We start from the raw sequence: 23111 nt of genomic DNA on the forward strand, positions 1-23111 counted from the left end.
GTTTGATTTAGTATTATTCCAATATTAAACAGACACAATTTAATTTTTTTGTTGATTATGATCAGTGGTGATATTCAGCGGGTTCGCACAGGTTCGGCCGAACCCGTTGTTAACATTTCCAAAGTTTTCCTTGTTAAACACACGTAACATTTCTCAATGGTTTTTTTTAAAAAATATATTAAAATACTGTATACGTATTATACTCTGTAACACTACTAAACTAGAGCCTTCCGATTTGAGCGAAAAAAAATTGTTAAAGAAAAATTTTCTGTTAGCGAACCCTTTGTTAAATATTTCGAATATCATCACTGATTATGATACAGTCAACTGCACCTGGAAAACAAGCTGACAACTTGGATTAAAATTTAGCATATTATAGATAATGTGAGATTTTATCCTGAGTCACCCAAGCCAGTATCCACATTCTTTCTTATTTTTCACACACAAACTTCAAAAATGGCAAATGATTACAACAGGAGGATGTTCAGAATTATTTCCAGGAAAGGTACTGGAAGTTACCAGGAAAATTCAAACTTGCATATTTGTACAGTATGCATTCAAATGTCACTGGGATGACTGAGTCACCCCACATGCCCATTGCCAGGTTAATCATTATTTGCTCTCAATACAATAGTCTAAATTGCTGGCTACACTACACTAGCTGTTGCTGAAGTTGGTAGCAGACTGGAACAATACTGACAGCAAAACTGGATAAATTATATATTAATTACTAGTAATAATAATTATAGTTTTGGTTGATAAATCTTCTAGGTATACATTATTTTTTTATTTTAGCTTATTTTTTTAATGTTTTAATTAACAAAACTAGAATTTCTTTTAATTGTAGTCTTTCTTTCTCACTTAATGTTATCAGTTTAGGTGAGTTCCAAAATTATTACAATATGCAGAATGTACTACTATAATGAGTAAAACGAAATTTTTTCACCAGATTTCAAAATCATATCTGATTATCACAGCTGTTTTATGTATAAGAGTGTACTAAGTAGATTGAAACATTTATACACACACCACTTATCTATCATCTAGATCAGTGGTTTCCAACATATTTTTATCATGGAACCATTTTCACCTTAGTAAAAAAAAATGTTGGAATCCTGAAAATTTTTAATGATTACAGATAAAACAGCAAATAGAAACACCAAAACAATTTATTGAATGAAAAAATAAAAAAAACAAAAAGATTAATAATGGAAAGCATATATTATTACTTAATTCAAATCCAGGCACTAATGCTATTTAAAATATTGAAAGAAAAGAAGTTTATCTCTTCACATTAATTAATGAACAGTTTGTTCATTAATGTGAAGGGATAAACTTCATTTCTTTCAATATTTTAAACAGCGCTAGAGCCTGAATTTGTACCTTCGTTTGTATCTGCCTTTTCAGTCTCCTTGTCACTAGAAACATTTGAAGACTTGCTACATTTTTCTTCAAAACTCTTCTCTTAGCCAATGCTCCATGATTTTTTAATTTGGGATATACATAATACTGAAAGCACTATAAAATTATATGATTCCCACTGTATTTTTGTATGAAAAATACTCAAAATACCATAAAAGATTGCTGTGCAGATTTCTAATAATCTTTGACTGATATGCCTGCTTGTATGCTGCATCATTACACACTACTGATTATGGGACACTAATTAATTAACCACTTTGTTACACGTGACGCTCATCTGTCATGAGTGTCCAATCATTAGTATCGTAGCATGTACAGTACCATCAGGCATCTGACTGGCCACTTCTGTCATTAGATTCAATAGGCTTGCACTGCAGATATTGGCAAATTAAAGCATATTTAACAATTGTATTATTATTTATATGTTGAATACTTTTATGGTTATATTTTAATGATTAGCATTAGGTTAAGTTTTACTGTTTTTATAATTTTTATTATCTTGTCCAACTTTAACCTATATCTTGATTTTGGTTTGTTCCATTATCAGTAAATTTGTCCCACTGTTTATAAAGCTATAAATAACTCTAGTATTTGTAGAGGACATAAGAAGACTAAATCCAAGAGTAGAACAATTACACCTCACGTCCCAAGTTTGCATGCACATTCATACTCCACTAGACTCAATGGATTTTATTGGCGGAACACTATGATTCCTCAGAAGACAAGTTGGGAACTCCTGATCTAGAGAGTTTTATGTAATCTTTTATAGTGAGATCTTATATCTATGCTATGAAGCCAATCTCATTTTTTATAGCTGTCTTGTAATTTTATTAATCTAGTAGAAATTTTTGTTTTAGTACAATATAAGATTTTTATGTAACATATTGATGATTCATGTGTTGAAATAACTATTTCAAAACAAATAAAAATTTCATAGAAAAATCAAATAAGACCCTATATAATTTTAAATTCATAATTCAATTGTTTTTTGTTCTTTAACAAAGATAAATACTTAATACATATTATCTTGTACTCTCATCTTGATCAAATTACTAATATTATTTTAAGCTACAGTGAAAAAATTATGCAATAAATTTTATAAATTTATTTGAGCTTCCAAATTAGGAATAAAACTAATTTTTGATTTGTATAAAGATATTTGATTCAACAATACAACATTTATGTTGTTTTCGAAACCGAAATCGTTATGCATTTTGCGAATATATTGGACTTCGAACTTACATTTGAGTTATAAATAAACACTTGGCTTTATTTCCAACATTTTAGTTGATACGTGACAACAGCACGTTTCGAGCATAAAACTCGAACAGTCGATCAGTCAAGATATTCATTTTTAATTTGTTATACATACAAGGTCTTAATTGGTGTACACAACTTATTTTACAATAAGTGGAGTAATTTCATTAAAAAATTTTTATAAATGATTTTCTTATATGTTTTTGACAGTATCCAGGGGTCATAGACATAATTACGTACAATCTTAAACTAAAATGATGGAAATAAAGCCAAGTGTTTATTTATAACTCAAATGTGAGTTCAAAGTCCAATACATCTGTAGATTTCTTTTTGGGAACTGTTTATTAAGTCTAATATTTAATTAACAAATTTATTTTAGACTATTATAAATTATAAATTAAGGAAAGACTAAAGAGTTTAAAGATTATTGAATGATTAAATAATTTACTTATGTGTATGTATGTTTTCATGTTTGTATGCGTGTAATATATATATTAAACAACATATAAATGTTTATATTTACAGGGAGTGTGTGTTCTTCCATTATTTTGTCACAAGAAAATCTATTGGATACAAGTAACTCAACATCATGTAATAAATCTTTTAGCTCAGTCCCACTCTTAGATATGTTAGCTGAAGTAGCATCTGCAACTCTGAAAAATGATCCATCATTAAATACTAATGAAAAAGACAGAAATATTCAAAAGAATGCTTTACAGAAGACTTCTACCAGAGTAAGTATTTTTATTTAAAATTAGCTTACCTGTCGTGTATTGCTGCAATCTCAGAAGAAAGGAAATTCAAGCAAACGCGTTATGATAAAATTCAATTTACATTTTATCATTTTTATTATTATTACATTATTATTATTCATTTTCATCGGGAAAACATTTCCAAATGTCGTTTCAATTCTGTTTATTTATTGGAGTGCTTGTTGATATACTATATTTTTTTGTTTTTCTGTCTGGTGCGTATACAAATAAATCAGAAGGTTTTCCGACGCATGAGCTGGTCACATACAGTTGTCTGTGTGAGAAGCACTGATTCTCCAAATCTAGCCCACACACTTGCAGTGATTGTCCTTGTGCTTTGTTGATGGTCATTGCAAAAGCAATTCGCACAGGAAACTGCAAACATTTGAATTTGAATGGCATATCTGTTGGGATCTTTGGAACACTTGGCAACGGTACATCTTCCCGCTTGAATTTCCCATTCAAAATTGTAGCTTCGATGACATTGTTCATCATCTTTTTCACCGAAAGTCTTGTACCGTTGCAGAGTCATGGTGGATTGATGTTACGAAGAAGAATGATAGGCATGCCAATTTTCAATGTTAAAATGTGTGGTGGCATTCCTGGCAAATCTAGTGAATTCAAGAATTCGTTGGGTAATTGACAGCTTCGTCTTGATTCATAACAGTATCGATGGACTTATATGTTGTCGCTTCGCTTGGTATTCTGTTTTGAATGCTGAAATTGATGTCATTGACATCTTTGTTCTTAGCTGCTAATATAGCACGTGCACTGAGCCACTGGTGATTTTTGTAATTCTGCGCTATATTTGGGAAAACCTTTTGAATCAATTCACCTTTGATTGATGTCATCTTACAAAAATTTGTTGGCAATGTGATACATTGTGTAGATCTGTCTATTGCCATCTTCCCATTCCCAATATCCAGCAATTGTTTTGCGAAACGTTTAGCGGATACATCATTTTGTAATTCAACATGCGTATTGGTTTTCAAAGTCAATTTCTTTACATGTCGCAATAGAACTGATGATTTGAGACATGCATTAAGTTCATCAGTGGGTGTTGAACATGGTATAACTGGCAGAATTTGTCGAAATCACCAGACAATAAAATGAGTGCTCCACGGAGGGTTGTCCGTTTCCCCTCAAATCTTTCAGTGTATGATCAAGCACTTCGAATGCTTTTTTGTGAGCCATTGTGCATTCATCCCATATGATAAGTTTACATGTTTGGAGAACTTTGCCCATTCTGAAATTTTTGGTGATATTGCATGTTGGCGTCTCAGTGGTTTGCAAATTCAATGACAATTTCAGTGCTGAATGCACTGTTCAACCACCATCCAAAAGTATTGCCACAATTCCAGATGATGCAATTGCCAGTGCAATTTTATTCCGTGATTGAACGGTTGCCAAAATTAGTGAAATGAGAAAAGTTTTGCCTATACCTCCGGGCACATCTATGAAGTACAATCTGCCCCTTTGATTTGTAATTGCTTGCATTATTGTGTCATATACAATGCATTGTTCTGAAACCAATTTCGGAAGATTTGTTTCAAGAAATGTACCCAAATGATCGACATTGATTCGTTTCACGTTGCAAATCACGATCATATGCGTCGTTTGCAGATCGATTCGGTACACACATTCCCAACTGCCCCAATCCTTTGTTAGCGATTGTCAAACATATATCCTCGATTGAAACCAACGCCTCATTATACATGTGTGGTGTGAATTGCATGTCCAGATTCTGATTCGTTGCTTCCAAATGATATTGGATGTCTTCACTCATGTAATCTTTGTAATTTTTCCCAAGATCTTTCGGATTGGATGGGAAACACATTTTCAATATTATCGCAAATAACGTGCATATTTGCTGTGGTTGAGCAGTATTCGATGCATCAGCGAGTGTTTTGTTTTCAAGAAGATTTAATTCTTGGCAAGCTTCTCGATACGTCGCACATACTTCACCATTTACTCACTTACACTATTCTCAGTTCTTAGAAGGATTTCGGTCCACATACGTTAAGTAACAGTAATCGCAAGTAAAAACATTCTTGATTGTTTGGATGAACTGTATACAGACAGTCTAACGTGTCGGATGAATATAAATTTGGATGTCCTTCAACTGGTTTCCCCTGTTTACAACATTGAAACTTTTTCGCTGATGCATTCCATGTGTAGTATTTTGGCACTTCTGAGTAAAGTATGATTTGTTCGCAAAAACACTACTGAGTAAAGTAGTGTTTTTGCGAACAAATTATCCGTGCACAATGAGAAGAACGCAGTTAACATTGTTTTCGGTGGCGATAACGCTGTTGCATGTACATTTTCCATTGTAAAATACACGCGCTGTCCATTTTCAAGATGTACTGCCAAATGAACAACTGTTGGATGACGTTCATGAATTGGAAATGAGAAAATACGCCAAACTGCTTCATTGGTACTAATGTAGTGTCCCAATTCATATCGATCAATTTCATTGATTGGTGCAGATGCATTTCCCACTCCAAAAACTGCCACATCACTTCCTTTGTTGACGTATTTGATCAATTTCACTGAATTATAATACTCGACATTGATGTATGCTTTGAACATCATTGAGAGTAATGGTGAATACGGCATAACCCAACAATTATTGACTTCAATGTCATTGTTGCATACTTTTAGAGTGATGAATTTGCCACCATCTTCAGTTGATCGTTGACGATATTGTGGATATCCATCATTTCCAGTGATAGTTTCGGCATGTAAGTGTCGTGGATAGCGTTTCATGCATTTTCCATCCTTCATGCATGGAGCATTGTTGTTGATCGCACCGCATGGACCATGAATCATGTTGTTGGTAACAACTTTGAATAAGCCTGGATCAATGTCAACATCTGGTATTTCTGCTGAGATGACTTCATCAATTTTGTCTAGTGTAATTTTGTCGATCAACCAAATCAAAATGTGTGCATGCGGTAATCCTCTTTTCTGCCGCTCAATGGAATACATCCAACAGCATGTCTCCCTAAAAACATGATGTTTGACAATGAAATCCATCATAGATTTCAATGTTTGTTTGAACACACGTGCAATGACGTCATGGCGATCCGAAGAGGATTGTCCAGGCAACAGAAGATCTTTAATTTCTTCCCACGTAGGATTGCATTTGAATGTTATGAATAAATCTGGACGGCCGTATGCGCGAACATAAGTCATTGCATCTTGTGCGTATTCATGCATGTGCCTTGGGCTTCCTGTGAATGCAGCTGGCAATATGACCATTTTTCCCAGTTCATTAAGATTGCCATCAGTAGCAATTGCATTGCGTAAATGAATATATTCTTCAGAGCACAGCTTGGTTTGATTCAATTGAATGAAAAGAAGTCATTTGGTCACGATTTTTGCATACATATCAAAAATGTATTGATGAAATAATTTCTGACATTTCAAAATGTGATTGTCTGTGTTCTCACGAATCATCAATCGATATGAATGGTAATTCATGGCACTGACTTTCTTATTGGTGTCCTCATCTGTTTATGGATTTCTCATTTTGATGTTGAAATGATATCCATCTTCTCCTTGCCAGAATAAAATTGGATATTGCAATGCATTGTATGAGCAATGAGTATCGGAGACTTGCTGAACATTACCATCTCTGCGATGAAGAACTATATCACGCGAGTTAAATTCTTCGCCAACTATGACAATCGCCACTTCATTAATTGTTGGTGCGTTGTATTGTCTTTCGTGTTGGCCAGCTGATGTTTTGTCAGCTCTAATGACAAGTATGTAATCATCAGCTGGCATTCGCTCGGGCTGTCCTGAACAGTGGAACTAATTCATTATGTTGATCAAATACATTTTGTAATGCAGCAACAATTTCTCGATTAGTGTCAGTATTGAATCGACAACGTTGATCAACTTGTTCATCACTGGCTCCCATGAAATAATTTGGAGAAATTTGTGATCTGCATCTGGCAGTGGTAGAAGTGATCCAGTATGATGATAAATTTGCCCTTGCACTTTGAACATTGGCATATAATTGTCATGTATAATTTCTGTTGCACCGAACGATGTCATTTGGAAACATGAATTGTACTTGCGTATGTTTGCCAAGAAATGTTTCGACTGGCTTGTGTCACCTGATACCAACGTTGATAATGGTTTAGGTGGTAAATGCAACTCTGGCAATTTCACTTTTCCATCTGCACAGCACATTCCTGGCATTTTATTCTTGAATTTCAATGCACGGCAAAATTTGCATAACTTGTCCATTTTTTCAATAACGACACTTCGATGAAGATTTAATCATAATCAGCATCATAATGGAACGCAGCAAGATTCAAATCAGCGTGCAGTGTTCGTCTGGATCAAACATTGTGTTCTTGATTGGCTCCCAGTGTTACTCCCCATTGATCAGTTGTTTCATTCGAGCGGGCTTGAGCAGTGCATACTTGATCAGCTTCTAATCTTGCTTTCCGTTTCTCGTCTGTTTCTGAAACTCATAATGCCTTTTTCTTTCGTGCTTGAGATGTAGATTGACCTATTGATTGACGTTTGGGGGGCATAACTGTCGATGATGCTCGCAAATTCGCTGAGAAAAATGGGAAAAATCAGTATTCGGAAGATTATGAGAATTGAAATCAATTCTACTCACTATTTGTCTTCTCTTGAGCTATCGTTGCTCTGGTGCTCGTCCGTTTTTGCTCTCTCTCGCTCTCTGTGACTTTCTTTTCTCCACTTTTTTCCTGCTTCTTTCTCTGGTTGGTGCTCTCTTTTTAAAACACTTCTGGCATGAGAAAATTTGTCATTGGTGATGATTTATTGGCAGTGTCGTCATCGTAGCTGGGATGGTGTTTTCTTATTTGGTAATGACATCGAACCTTCGTAGAATCATCATCGCGTTGACGTGATCATCTTTGCTTTGGGATAGTTCTCAATCATTATTCATTGATTGCTTTGACTAAGTTCTTCGTTTAATATGTAAACATTGTAGAGGTCTGAGCCTCATCGCAATACTCGGTGCCGAAAACAAAAGGGGGGAGAAGTGTGATATTCCCCATTTTTATATATTTTTTTTAATCCTTTACAATTTTAATTATTTAATTGCTCCTTCCTCTCTTCCCTGGCATGTGAAATTTCTGATAGTTGGATAATAAACCGTTTTATTGTAATTTGTCTTTTTAAATTATTTTGAGTTGATATTAACATTTGGAAAAGGGGATTCCTAGATCGGTAAAATAGGCGAGTTTCCTCCTACAACTTCAGTTGTTGTTCGGGATACAGTTAAGGTTTTAACAAAGTTCAAGCGAATACATAATTAGCAAAAAAAGTTGAAATAAAGTGATTAAACAAAAATTATTACAAATATCATAAATAACAGTTCACAAATGCATATATAGAGATATTTTTGGGGGGAAATGGTCTTCACAATTTGAAATCGATCAAACACACTGTGAAATGATCGTATACACATGTGCCATTTATCGTAGGATAAATGTACTATGCCAGAAACCTTCACAGGAGTGTATTAAAAAACTTCCCAAAGCTTCATGGCAATCGGATAAATGGTGTGGTAATGCATGAAGGACAGACACACAGACATACATTCATTTTTATATATATAGATAAAAATATTAACTTTCTGTCTGTCTCCATATAAATGAGTTTTTAATAGCTAAACTACTAAGTTAAGCATCCTTTGAAATCCAGGATTGACTATACATTGTGTAAGACAGTATAATCTATTGAAGTTTATATCAGCCTCTTAGAGCTCATATCAGGCGTATAAAGACATGTGCAGTTTTTCAAATCATGGATTATAGTGTTTATGGTTTTCTTATTACAAAATAATTGACATTCTTGTAATATGTTGATTGTTGTGAATGAGATTTGCAACCAGCTTTGTTGAGTTGCGGGTATCTTACAAGAAAAGGATATTGTTTGGGGACAAAGATGGCAAACTTGGTCTATCCAAAAGACTTTATAAAGATATGTTGATGCATAAAAATTCAGGTGCCATGATCAATACATTAAAGAGATATTTTGCCAAGAATATGCTGATAAACATAAACTTTTTGCACTGAGATTACTTTCTCATTTGTTTACAATTGTTTCTCTGTTTTTGATTCTTTACACCAGGATTCAAAAATCTGATACAGTTTTAAAATATGGGTATTTATCAGTAAGGCCTGCATCATACAAAACACCCCTAGTGTTTTGCTGTGAATGTAGTCTTTCTGAAAAATGTGAAGAAAATGAATATTCAAGTTTTGCTTTTATTAAGTGTGCTCACTGAAAAGTGATCTTGTCTTGATCATTGTTTGCTTGTCACTTTATTTTCTGTACATCAACACAACCTTTGCCTTACATTATTTTTATACTTTAATAATTTTTTATCAATTAAACAGAGGTGAATTCTCTGGGCTTGCTTAGCGTGTGCTGCATGCTTAAGAGAAAGTTTTGACTGTCAATATACTTTTATATGAAAACAAATATGCCAATAATAATTTATTCTAATGTGTAAACTCTTTTATCATTTGTGTTTGCTTTTACATTGACAGCTACCAGCTAGCCATTTTAAGTCAATGTGATGCTTGCAGGAACTTGATTGCTTGCTCATATGGAGGCTTGCCACAGCAAACGAGTGCATGTGCATGATGTCATTTGAAGCATTTAACATAGCCAGATTGTATTGAAAGCTTGCAGTAAGCATAAATGTGTTGTGTAGTTTCAAATCTAAGTTGTGAATTGTTGTGAGTTACGTATGTTGTTGTAAGTAGCGGACTAATTATGGAAAGTGAAGAGTTTTGTGTAATCAGTGACCTATTACAGAAATCATTTTCTGGAAGAAATGTAGCTGAAAAAATCAAAATTGTGAGGAATAATAGACCATGTCCTGAGATTCCGAATTTCACTTTCGATCATAAAGATAAGAATGGAAAGTATGTACGACATTTTAAAATATCTCAATGGGCAAATATACCTTGGTTAGTTGGATCTAAAAAATTAAATAAACTATTCTGCTGACCCTGCTTGTTATTTTCACAGACAATAGAGTGTCAAATAAAAATGGGTTTGTGAATTTAAATTGTCTTTCTGTGACTGTCAGTAGACATGAGAAATCTGTAAGTCACCTTAAATCTTTTATCAGTCTGAATACTTTTGGGAGGACAAGAATTGATCACCAGCTTAATGAGCATCAAAGAATTAGCAATCAGATGCATAATGAAATAACAAGAAAATCTGCAACATTCTTAAACGGTTGATTGATGTTGTATGCTTTCTGGGAAAGTAGGACTTGCCTTTTCATGACATGATGAGTCAGATACTTCTCACAAGAAAGGAAACCACATAGAACTTCTGGAGTTAATTCATCTATATCAATGGTTCCCAATTAGTGGTATGCATACCCCTGGGGTATGTGAAATTGCATGAAGGGGTATGTGCAGCAATCTAAAATCGGTCAATTTAAAATGCAAATGCATGAGATGAGATGAAGCAATCAAAAAAATAATGGGTGGACCATCAAAAATTCGGCAATTTACATGATATTGAATGCACAAATTTGTTTGTTTATAACTAAAAATATTCTCGAAATTTCATTTAAAAAAAATAGCATTTGTGACAATATCTAAATGAAATTCTTATGCAAGAAACAAAAATTGTACAATTGACACAATTTGTGTTAATTATACAATTATCATTGTTATCATGTCAGTGAAGCGGCAATAAAATATTTACTACCATTTTGCACAGCATACCTCTGCAAGAGCAGATTTTCGGCCATGACAAACATGGAAAGTAAACATCGTCACTGACTTCAACTCGAAGATGACTTGAGACTGAAGCTGACCAAAAAGCAACCAGATTTTACAAAGTTGTACAAAGAAAATCGTGCACATTTGTCATGTTAAAATTAAATAACCTTATGTTATTTTCATTATAATTAGAATTGTATTTTAAAGGTAATAAATATAAAAAAAACTTATTCTATTTATCACTAGCTGTCTACCCACAGTTTCACCCGCATTATATTGAATTTTCTCGTGGGAGTAAGATATTTTCTTGCAGTAAAATGTAGCCTATGTCCATCTCCAACATGTAAGCTATCTCTGTGCCAAATTTTACTAAAACCTATTCAGCAATTTAGACGTGAAAAGGTGACAGACAGTCAGAATTACCTTTGGATTTATATTAGTATGGATTAATATGAATTTTTGCTGTAAGGGGTACACAAGTTTGAGCTCTTTCTTGAAGTGATACGCAGGAAAAACTAATTGGGAACCACTGGTCTATATGATCCACTATTACAGAACTATTTAAAAGAATCAGCAGTTTTCCAGGGCACCTCTTCTGCAATCCAAAATGATTTGATTGTCTCCATTTCTTCAGTAGTTACAGACAGAATAAAGCAGGAACTTGAGCAGACTGAGTTTGTAATACTGGTTTTAGATGAAACCTCTGATATACATTAAGCAAATCACAGCTCTCAACTGTTTTTTGTTTTGATCAAAATGGACAGACTCAGGAAAGATTCCTCCACTTCACTGATATTAGTAGTGATCATTCAACTGCAGCACTTTTAGAGAATGTTAAAATTGTTCTGAATGATTTCAAGTGTGGTAGCAAACTTAGTGCACAAACCAATGATAGTGCTGCAGTAATGACAGGCCAAGTCAACTGTTTAAATATAAAAGTGGAAAGAGCTATATCCCAATTAGGTTAGGGATTGCAGTCCAGCTGGATTTTTGCTGGACCAACATCAATCCAGCTGGATCCAGCGCAGATGTATTTTTGGTGCAATAAAGTGTTATCTATCTATCTATTTAGCATTTTATGGTTTTTTTTAAAGAAATAAAACATTTTTTTTAAATACTTAAAAACCTTTTATTANGTCACATACAGTTGTCTGTGTGAGAAGCACTGATTCTCCAAATCTAGCCCACACACTTCCAGTGATTGTCCTTGTGCTTTGTTGATGGTCATTGCAAAAGCAATTCGCACAGGAAACTGCAAACATTTGAATTTGAATGGCATATCTGTTGGGATCTTTGGAACACTTGGCAACGGTACGTCTTCCCGCTTGAATTTCCCATTCAAAATTGTAGCTTCGATGACATTGTTCATCATCTTTTTCACCGAAAGTCATGTACCGTTGCAGAGTCATGGTGGATTGATGTTACGAAGAAGAATGATAGGCATGCCAATTTTCAATGTTAAAATGTGTGGTGGCATTCCTGGCAAATCTAGTGAATTCAAGAATTCGTTGGGTAATTGACAGCTTCGTCTTGATTCATAACAGTATCGATGGACTTATATGTTGTCGCTTCGCTTGGTATTCTGTTTTGAATGCTGAAATTGATGTCATTGACATCTTTGTTCTTAGCTGCTAATATAGCACGTGCACTGAGCCACTGGTGATTTTTGTAATTCTGCACTATATTTGGGAAAACCTTTTGAATCAATTCACCTTTGATTGATGTCATCTTACAAAAATTTGTTGGCAATGTGATACATTGTGTAGATCTGTCTATTGCCATCTTCCCATTCCCAATATCCAGCAATTGTTTTGCGAAACGTTTAGCGGATACATCATTTTGTAATTCAACATGCGTATTGGTTTTCAAAGTCAATTTCTTTACATGTCGCAATAGAACTGATGATTTGAGACATGCATTAAGTTCATCAGTGGGTGTTGAACATGGTATAACTGGCAGAATTTGTCGAAATCACCAGACAATAAAATGAGTGCTCCACGGAGGGTTGTCCGTTTCCCCTCAAATCTTTCAGTGTATGATCAAGCACTTCGAATGCTTTTTTGTGAGCCATTGTGCATTCATCCCATATGATAAGTTTACATGTTTGGAGAACTTTGCCCATTCTGAAATTTTTGGTGATATTGCATGTTGGCGTCTCAGTGGTTTGCAAATTCAATGACAATTTCAGTGCTGAATGCGCTGTTCAACCACCATCCAAAAGTATTGCCACAATTCCAGATGATGCAATTGCCAGTGCAATTTTATTCCGTGATTGAACGGTTGCCAAAATTAGTGAAATGAGAAAAGTTTTGCCTATACCTCCGGGCACATCTATGAAGTACAATCTGCCCCTTTGATTTGTAATTGCTTGCATTATTGTGTCATATACAATGCATTGTTCTGAAACCAATTTCGGAAGATTTGTTTCAAGAAATGTACCCAAATCATCGACATTGATTCGTTTCACGTTGCAAATCACGATCATATGCGTCGTTTGCAGATCGATTCGGTACACACATTCCCAACTGCCCCAATCCTTTGTTAGCGATTGTCAAACATATATCCTCGATTGAAACCAACGCCTCATTATACATGTGTGGTGTGAATTGCATGTCCAGATTCTGATTCGTTGCTTCCAAATGATATTGGATGTCTTCACTCATGTAATCTTTGTAATTTTTCCCAAGATCTTTCGGATTGGATGGGAAACACATTTTCAATATTATCGCAAATAACGTGCATATTTGCTGTGGTTGAGCAGTATTCGATGCATCAGCGAGTGTTTTGTTTTCAAGAAGATTTAATTCTTGGCAAGCTTCTCGATACGTCGCACATACTTCACCATTTACTCACTTACACTATTCTCAGTTCTTAGAAGGATTTCGGTCCACATACGTTAAGTAACAGTAATCGCAAGTAAAAACATTCTTGATTGTTTGGATGAACTGTATACAGACAGTCTAACGTGTCGGATGAATATAAATTTGGATGTCCTTCAACTGGTTTCCCCTGTTTACAACATTGAAACTTTTTCGCTGATGCATTCCATGTGTAGTATTTTGGCACTTCTGAGTAAAGTATGATTTGTTCGCAAAAACACTACTGAGTAAAGTAGTGTTTTTGCGAACAAATTATCCGTGCACAATGAGAAGAACGCAGTTAACATTGTTTTCGGTGGCGATAACGCTGTTGCATGTACATTTTCCATTGTAAAATACACGCGCTGTCCATTTTCAAGATGTACTGCCAAATGAACAACTGTTGGATGACGTTCATGAATTGGAAATGAGAAAATACGCCAAACTGCTTCATTGGTACTAATGTAGTGTCCCAATTCATATCGATCAATTTCATTGATTGGTGCAGATGCATTTCCCACTCCAAAAACTGCCACATCACTTCCTTTGTTGACGTATTTGATCAATTTCACTGAATTATAATACTCGACATTGATGTATGCTTTGAACATCATTGAGAGTAATGGTGAATACGGCATAACCCAACAATTATTGACTTCAATGTCATTGTTGCATACTTTTAGAGTGATGAATTTGCCACCATCTTCAGTTGATCGTTGACGATATTGTGGATATCCATCATTTCCAGTGATAGTTTCGGCATGTAAGTGTCGTGGATAGCGTTTCATGCATTTTCCATCCTTCATGCATGGAGCATTGTTGTTGATCGCACCGCATGGACCATGAATCATGTTGTTGGTAACAACTTTGAATAAGCCTGGATCAATGTCAACATCTGGTATTTCTGCTGAGATGACTTCATCAATTTTGTCTAGTGTAATTTTGTCGATCAACCAAATCAAAATGTGTGCATGCGGTAATCCTCTTTTCTGCCGCTCAATGGAATACATCCAACAGCATGTCTCCCTAAAAACATGATGTTTGACAATGAAATCCATCATAGATTTCAATGTTTGTTTGAACACACGTGCAATGACGTCATGGCGATCCGAAGAGGATTGTCCAGGCAACAGAAGATCTTTAATTTCTTCCCACGTAGGATTGCATTTGAATGTTATGAATAAATCTGGACGGCCGTATGCGCGAACATAAGTCATTGCATCTTGTGCGTATTCATGCATGTGCCTTGGGCTTCCTGTGAATGCAGCCGGCAATATGACCATTTTTCCCAGTTCATTAAGATTGCCATCAGTAGCAATTGCATTGCGTAAATGAATATATTCTTCAGAGCACAGCTTGGTTTGATTCAATTGAATGAAAAGAAGTCATTTGGTCACGATTTTTGCATACATATCAAAAATGTATTGATGAAATAATTTCTGACATTTCAAAATGTGATTGTCTGTGTTCTCACGAATCATCAATCGATATGAATGGTAATTCATGGCACTGACTTTCTTATTGGTGTCCTCATCTGTTTATGGATTTCTCATTTTGATGTTGAAATGATATCCATCTTCTCCTTGCCAGAATAAAATTGGATATTGCAATGCATTGTATGAGCAATGAGTATCGGAGACTTGCTGAACATTACCATCTCTGCGATGAAGAACTATATCACGCGAGTTAAATTCTTCGCCAACTATGACAATCGCCACTTCATTAATTGTTGGTGCGTTGTATTGTCTTTCGTGTTGGCCAGCTGATGTTTTGTCAGCTCTAATGACAAGTATGTAATCATCAGCTGGCATTCGCTCGGGCTGTCCTGAACAGTGGAACTAATTCATTATGTTGATCAAATACATTTTGTAATGCAGCAACAATTTCTCGATTAGTGTCAGTATTGAATCGACAACGTTGATCAACTTGTTCATCACTGGCTCCCATGAAATAAATTTGGAGAAATTTGTGATCTGCATCCGGCAGTGGTAGAAGTGATCCAGTATGATGATAAATTTGCCCTTGCACTTTGAACATTGGCATATAATTGTCATGTATAATTTCTGTTGCACCGAACGATGTCATTTGGAAACATGAATTGTACTTGCGTATGTTTGCCAAGAAATGTTTCGACTGGCTTGTGTCACCTGATACCAACATTGATAATGGTTTAGGTGGTAAATGCAACTCAGACAATTTCACTTTTCCATCTGCACAGCACATTCCTGGCATTTTATTCTTGAATTTCAATGCACGGCAAAATTTGCATAACTTGTCCATTTTTTCAATAACGACACTTCGATGAAGATTTAATCATAATCAGCATCATAATGGAACGCAGCAAGATTCAAATCAGCGTGCAGTGTTCGTCTGGATCAAACATTGTGTTCTTGATTGGCTCCCAGTGTTACTCCCCATTGATCAGTTGTTTCATTCGAGCGGGCTTGAGCAGTGCATACTTGATCAGCTTCTAATCTTGCTTTCCGTTTCTCGTCTGTTTCTGAAACTCATAATGCCTTTTTCTTTCGTGCTTGAGATGTAGATTGACCTATTGATTGACGTTTGGGGGGCATAACTGTCGATGATGCTCGCAAATTCGCTGAGAAAAATGGGAAAAATCAGTATTCGGAAGATTATGAGAATTGAAATCAATTCTACTCACTATTTGTCTTCTCTTGAGCTATCGTTGCTCTGGTGCTCGTCCGTTTTTGCTCTCTCTCGCTCTCTGTGACTTTCTTTTCTCCACTTTTTTCCTGCTTCTTTCTCTGGTTGGTGCTCTCTTTTTAAAACACTTCTGGCATGAGAAAATTTGTCATTGGTGATGATTTATTGGCAGTGTCGTCATCGTAGCTGGGATGGTGTTTTCTTATTTGGTAATGACATCGAACCTTCGTAGAATCATCATCGCGTTGACGTGATCATCTTTGCTTTGGGATAGTTCTCAATCATTATTCATTGATTGCTTTGACTAAGTTCTTCGTTTAATATGTAAACATTGTAGAGGTCTGAGCCTCATCGCAATACTCGGTGCCGAAAACAAAAGGGGGGAGAAGTGTGATATTCCCCATTTTTATATATTTTTTTTAATCCTTTACAATTTTAATTATTTAATTGCTCCTTCCTCTCTTCCCTGGCATGTGAAATTTCTGATAGTTGGATAATAAACCGTTTTATTGTAATTTGTCTTTTTAAATTATTTTGAGTTGATATTAACATTTTGGAAAAGGGGATTCCTAGATCGGTAAAATAGGCGAGTTTCCTCCTACAACTTCAGTTGTTGTTCGGGATACAGTTAAGGTTTTAACAAAGTTCAAGCGAATACATAATTAGCAAAAAAAGTTGAAATAAAGTGATTAAACAAAAATTATTACAAATATCNTTAATGAAGATATTTATCTTAATTATGAAAATATACTAGCATGTTTTTTAATTTTTGGAACCTAACCCTCCTTTTCGTATTAGTTCTTTGTTTCGTATAACACGGATTCACATAACACGGCAATTTTTTGGAACGTAACTACAGTGTTATACGGGGGTTACCTGTATTCTGAAATAAATACATGTATCCCAGTTTTTTGAAGTTTTTAAGATGATGAATATTTAAAAAGCATTTTCACATACCGTTTTTTTTTTATTTTTTTAGAAGTACGGTCAGATAACAGGTTAATTAGATATATAACAAATTATTAGCAGATATGACTTTAAATTTTATAATTTTAATGTTGAAAGTTAGAAAAGACTGGAATTGTAAGATTATGACAACTTTTTGAATCAGAATTGTATGAGTTCTGTTCTACATCATTCTAAAGTAGTGGTTCTCAAAGTGGGTGCTACTGTCCCCCTGTGGATACCAGAAAACCGGTGAATAAATGTAGATACTAAAAAAAAAAGCAAGTGGTCAGCAGGGAATGGTGGAGACAGGGCATTGAATTGTAGGAACCATAGGTAAAGGTTGGGGTCATTGACAACCTTTTCCTTTCCTCTGTTAAAATGGGCAAGAAGAAACATTGTGTTTAATGGTTTCCAGATGTGGAGAACAATATACTGTAAGGACACAGTGTGACATACATGGAAATATTCTTTAAAAACTTCTCTATACCTTTTTCAAAACTTATTAGTCCTTCTTTGACCTTTCCTTGCTTCCTGGGATCTCGCTCTGTACAGATTCAAATTGTATGTTTTGAAATATCCAATTACAGTAGAGCATCGATTATCCGAATCAATTGGGAACTGGGGTTGTTCAGAAAATCGATTTTTCGGATAACCGATTATGTACGAAAAAATACATTATTAATATAATATATTAGTATATCCCAATAATAGTATATTAATATATCCCATGTTTAATTTTTTCTCTGTTGTGTGTTACTTTGCATTGAATTNAGAAGGCCCTTTCAGCCTCTACGCTAGTTGGTTTCAGGGTCATCAAATAATTATAAATCGAAGATAAGTTTTCACCTCTGACTCCCTCATTTTCATAAACAGCCATTTCCTTTTTTAATAACTTATCATAATCCTTCTCAGTACTAGTTTCTTTCCATTTCATGAAGTTTTCTTTCTTACGCTTTAGTTGGATCTCCAATTCTTGTTTCAAGGTGAAATTTAGGGAATACAAGTTATCTGGATCATCGCTTTCCACCTCCATAATCTCCTCTGCCATTGCTGCTGGTTCCACTATATATGTATTTATGCGATTCACTAAACTAACCAAGTTTGATCCAAATCGTTAGAGCCATTTTTGTGGTAAATAATTCAATTTTCATTTAAGATCATGTAGCGTGTCACAGACGCTCCCTTGCATTTTTTGTCGCAATATTTCCGAAATTTTTAAAAAAAATTTTAAAAATTCAAATTCTCTAATTTCTTCGAGCTGCGAAAAATGAAATAAATAATGTTTTTATTGCGCACCGAGTTTATTCAGGAAAAAAAGTCAAAAAAGTGCCAGTGTCTCGCAGCTGAAGCGGCGATCTATCACGTGATTCATTGACGTCACAACTGACCGTAAATTAGAATTATGCACCAGGACTAGGAGAGGATGTTACTTATTTTATTTAGCGCGAAGACACTTTATTTAGCGAGAGCGAAAAGTCAACTGTCAATTAGATCAGCAGAGGTAAAAGGACGGGTGGTGCAGTGTAGAGAGGGAGTGGCTTGTACTGCACTGAATGGCAACGTCGCTCTCGCCGCTGAGCGATAGCGCACTTAGCAAAGCGGCAAAGCTGACAACGTAGACTTTTGCACCATTATTTAGAAAGTTAATTGAGTATTTGCGGATCCGCAGTGCTGGATCCAGCTGGATTGCTGGATGAGGGATCCAGCAATTGCAATCCCTAATCCCAATGCAGTTTTTGTTACACGTGCTACAGCCACATGCTAAATTTAACTGCAACAATCATTCTCAAATATCAAGGAATGTGGGGTTTTCTTTCAAACACTTTTGGGACTTTCAGCATTTTTTTTCTATGTCTTCTAAACGAACATACATTCTTCAGTGTTTTATTGAAAAGAAATTGCCTTCAGTTGTCCCTATGAGATGGAATTTTGCCTCAAGACTTGTGAATACTGTAATGGAGAAATATGACAAGATAATAATGTTCTTTCAAAACTTACTTGAACACTCTGCAGATTGGGATAATGATACTGTCATAAAGGCTGAAGGATTCTTGTCTTTCCTACAAAAGTTTCAGACTCACTTCTTACTTAATGTATTTTCTCAAGTATTTTCATTTACTGATGATCTCTTCAATATTCTTCAGACAAAAAGTATGGATATTGCATACAGTGCTAAAAAGTAGAAGAAAAACCAAGAAACTGGAAGAAATAATGGAACACAATTTCATGAAAACATTTGAAGAAGTAACAGAAAAACAAGAGATGATGATGAACCACCACTCAAAAAAAACACAGTGCATAGTTCACAGGACATCACAGAATACAAACATCTCTTCATGGAGTTCTTAGATAACATAATAATGGAGATCTTAGATAACATAATAATGCAAATAAAGAGTAGGTTTCAGTCCATGGGAAAACTTGATTACTACTACTTATTGAACAGCAATATGTATGACACACAAAAATGATTTACCAGAAAAGTCTTTAAAAACTCTGGAGATGCAGATGAAGCATTTTTTGATATCATCCATTTGAGGAATGACTTGTCTGTTCTCTATTGTTTGCAAGAATTTAAAGATAAGCCTATTTTGAGTTGGTTAAGTTTATGAGTGAAAATGGTCTTCAAATGGGAGTAAAGGAGGTGTATAAACTTGCTACATTGATTGCCACAATCTCTACTACCACTGCTACAGCTGAAATGATATCTTCTGCATTGCAGAGGATAAAAATGTATTGCAGGTCAACTCGAGGACAAGAAAGACTATCTTTACTGGCAGTGTTGTCAATTGAGAACGCTTTACTTGATGACTTAAAAATTTGACTTACATTTTATGATGAAGTGATATAGAAGTTTATCATGAAGAATAGGAGAGCAGACTTTACCTTCAATTGAAAGATAACTTGATCCAGTGATTATCATAGCAATCCATAACACATTTGCAAGTAAGCTTTGTATTCACTTACAACTTACATCAATTTTATGTTTATATAGTGTATGTGTGTGTGTGTAGATATAGATATAATGGGCTTTATAATAGTCCATACTTTTTTATTCATGCCGAATAACATTTCTGCCTATTGATTAGTACTAGAGATAGGCTTATTATTCCTATTATAACTTTCAGCTTGCCCAAAAATTATGGTCAGGACTTGCCCCTGTAATTAATTGATGGCACCTGAATTTTTACATATTGGAATATCTTTTTATAGTCATTCAGATAGACTAGGTTTGATTTTGCACCTTTGTCCCTGAAGTGTCCTTACCTTGTTAGTTTCTGTAAGATAACCAAAGTCATCTTAACCCACAAGTTGGCTTGTCTTGATTCTGATGCCAATAATTATTTTTAAATATTTTTTTGACCGAAGCAGTGTCCACATAATCATATACAAAAAATAATTTGTGAAGATATAGATATTTAAGGAATTTTTTTCTCAATAGTTTGTATCTGCAAGTATTTCTCATTAATTTTGTTTCTACTTATCAACAATCATCATCATCATCATCATTATTAGAAATTTCAAATTCAAGGGTTGGATGTCACACAAGTCTTTTATTTAAATGAGAAAAGGAACTATTACAAAAGATGTTAAATATGTATAAATACAGTACTGCTTTATTCGTTAATGCTTTCAACGTATTATAAGGTGTCATTAGGGTAGCAGTTTGTGTTCAGAGCTACAGAAAGGCCCTCCACGCAAACTGCTACCAACATTGAGCTTGCTGCCATTTGCTGCAGCAGGTTATACCAATTCCAAATACAAATATGTCTTGAACAAGGTTAAAAAGTCTCCCACCACCATTTTACACTCAAGGACTGCACAATAGTCTGTCCATCATTATTGTTCTGTAGCTGCGTCACTGCCCAAATTTGCTGTATTTTTAGACAACATACGTTACTACTACCGGTCACCCTGCAACCAAGTCTCAGGAGCAATGACAGGGATGCTACTTCCGTACTAGAAAAGTCAGGTGTATACTCTATCCCATTAGAAAACACATTTGGCATTTGCACCCACTACGTAGGAGCGATAACTAGAACATTGTCTTAACACATCTCCGAACGTCCAACGTTCCATCACAGTAGGCAGGTGTGACACTGAGCTATCAAGGATGGTGTTACAACACCAACACACCCTGCTGTGGGACCATGTGGCGATGCTCAGATATTGTGATCAGAGGAGCCTGGTGTATATTTGGGAAGCCTTCCTCACCATATTATTAAATCCATGTAACTCTCCCACACTTGAGTTACTTGTAATGTGGGTCAGCTTATAAAAGATTAAAACATTGTCTCTTGCTCTTGGCACCTAATCCACACATTATGGTGCATGCGCGTAGCCACCACATGCACTTTAATTTAAATTCTTTACATTTGTTTATTCTAATTATAGTTTTGTTCTAAAGGACTAAAGCCGTTAGTTTTTAATTTGAAAAGTTTGTTTGAAAGATTTATTCGAGTTTGTATCTGCCTGAGGATGACACCTTATAATACATCAAAAGTGCTAGTAAACAAGGCGGTGTTTATATGTATTTAATGCCATAATGCCTTTTGTGATAGTTTCTTTTCTTGTTCAAATTAGAAACTTCCATTATGCATTGGTTTTTCCATATTCCTTCAGGAGACTTAAGTTAGAAAAATAGAAAAATTTTATCATTTTGTCTATTCAGCATTGTTGCATCATTCATTTCTGTCAAACCATATTTACTCATACTGATTTTTTACACTCTTTCCCACATTCTTCTTTATTTTTTTCCTCTCTCCTATTTCTTATTCCACTGTCATTTATGGTGACTCATCTTTGCCCATATGTCTTGCATGTTCATATCATTAACACCATATTTTCTTAATTTTTTGTGTTATGTTTTTGTCTACCTTCATCTCTTTTCTGATCACTTCATTCCTTACTCTTTCCTTTCTTGATTTACTTGCCACTCTTCTCCAAAATTCCATTTCTATTGCTAGTGACTCATGCTCCTGTGCTTTTGTTCACTGTCCAAGTTTCTGCACCTTACAAGACTGCTTTACAGATCATACTTTTTGTTTCATTTTTTGCTTTTATTAAATATTCTTCAATTCCTCTTTCTTAGGAGCTTTCCATAACAGTTTCCTTGGGATGCCATCACATACCTTTTCTAGATCAATAAATATCATATTGATCACTTTGTTTTTTGCTATGCATTTTTTTTTCCAGGATTTTTTGACTAGTGAATATATGATTGATGCAAGATCTAACTTTGGTAAATATGCATTGTTCTTCCTTACTCTCATATGCCTTTTCCACTTTTTGTCTAATTAATCTGCTATGAGTCTTTACCACTTGGTTTGTCACACACATTCATTTGTACTTTGTTCACAATTTTAATCTCCTTTTTTTAAAAATTGATATCAAGTACATATGTTTCATTTCTGCTGGCATCTTTTCTCCCTTTAATATTTTATTGACGAGCTTTGTCATGATTA

General features: G+C 34.8%; 1 protein-coding gene and 2 pseudogenes across 2 annotated transcripts in view; 1 reads left to right on the top strand and 2 right to left on the bottom strand.

The window, feature by feature from the left end:
• The window catches only part of LOC111621150 (zinc finger protein 37-like), a 96981-nt gene that overhangs the window by 10964 nt on the left and 62906 nt on the right, over positions 1-23111 (top strand). For both annotated transcript variants that reach the window (XM_023363214.1, XM_023363212.1), the window contains exon 2: positions 3205-3413. In XM_023363214.1, the coding sequence (XP_023218982.1) occupies positions 3205-3413 (209 nt within the window). The remainder of the gene's footprint in view (positions 1-3204; positions 3414-23111) is intronic.
• On the bottom strand, positions 6795-8192 carry LOC111621152 (annotated as a pseudogene).
• Positions 15345-16815, bottom strand: LOC111621151 (annotated as a pseudogene).

Source organism: Centruroides sculpturatus, unplaced genomic scaffold (assembly GCF_000671375.1).
Source record: "Centruroides sculpturatus isolate CEXI.00-Female unplaced genomic scaffold, Cexi_2.0 scaffold171, whole genome shotgun sequence".
NCBI lineage: Eukaryota > Metazoa > Arthropoda > Arachnida > Scorpiones > Buthidae > Centruroides > Centruroides sculpturatus.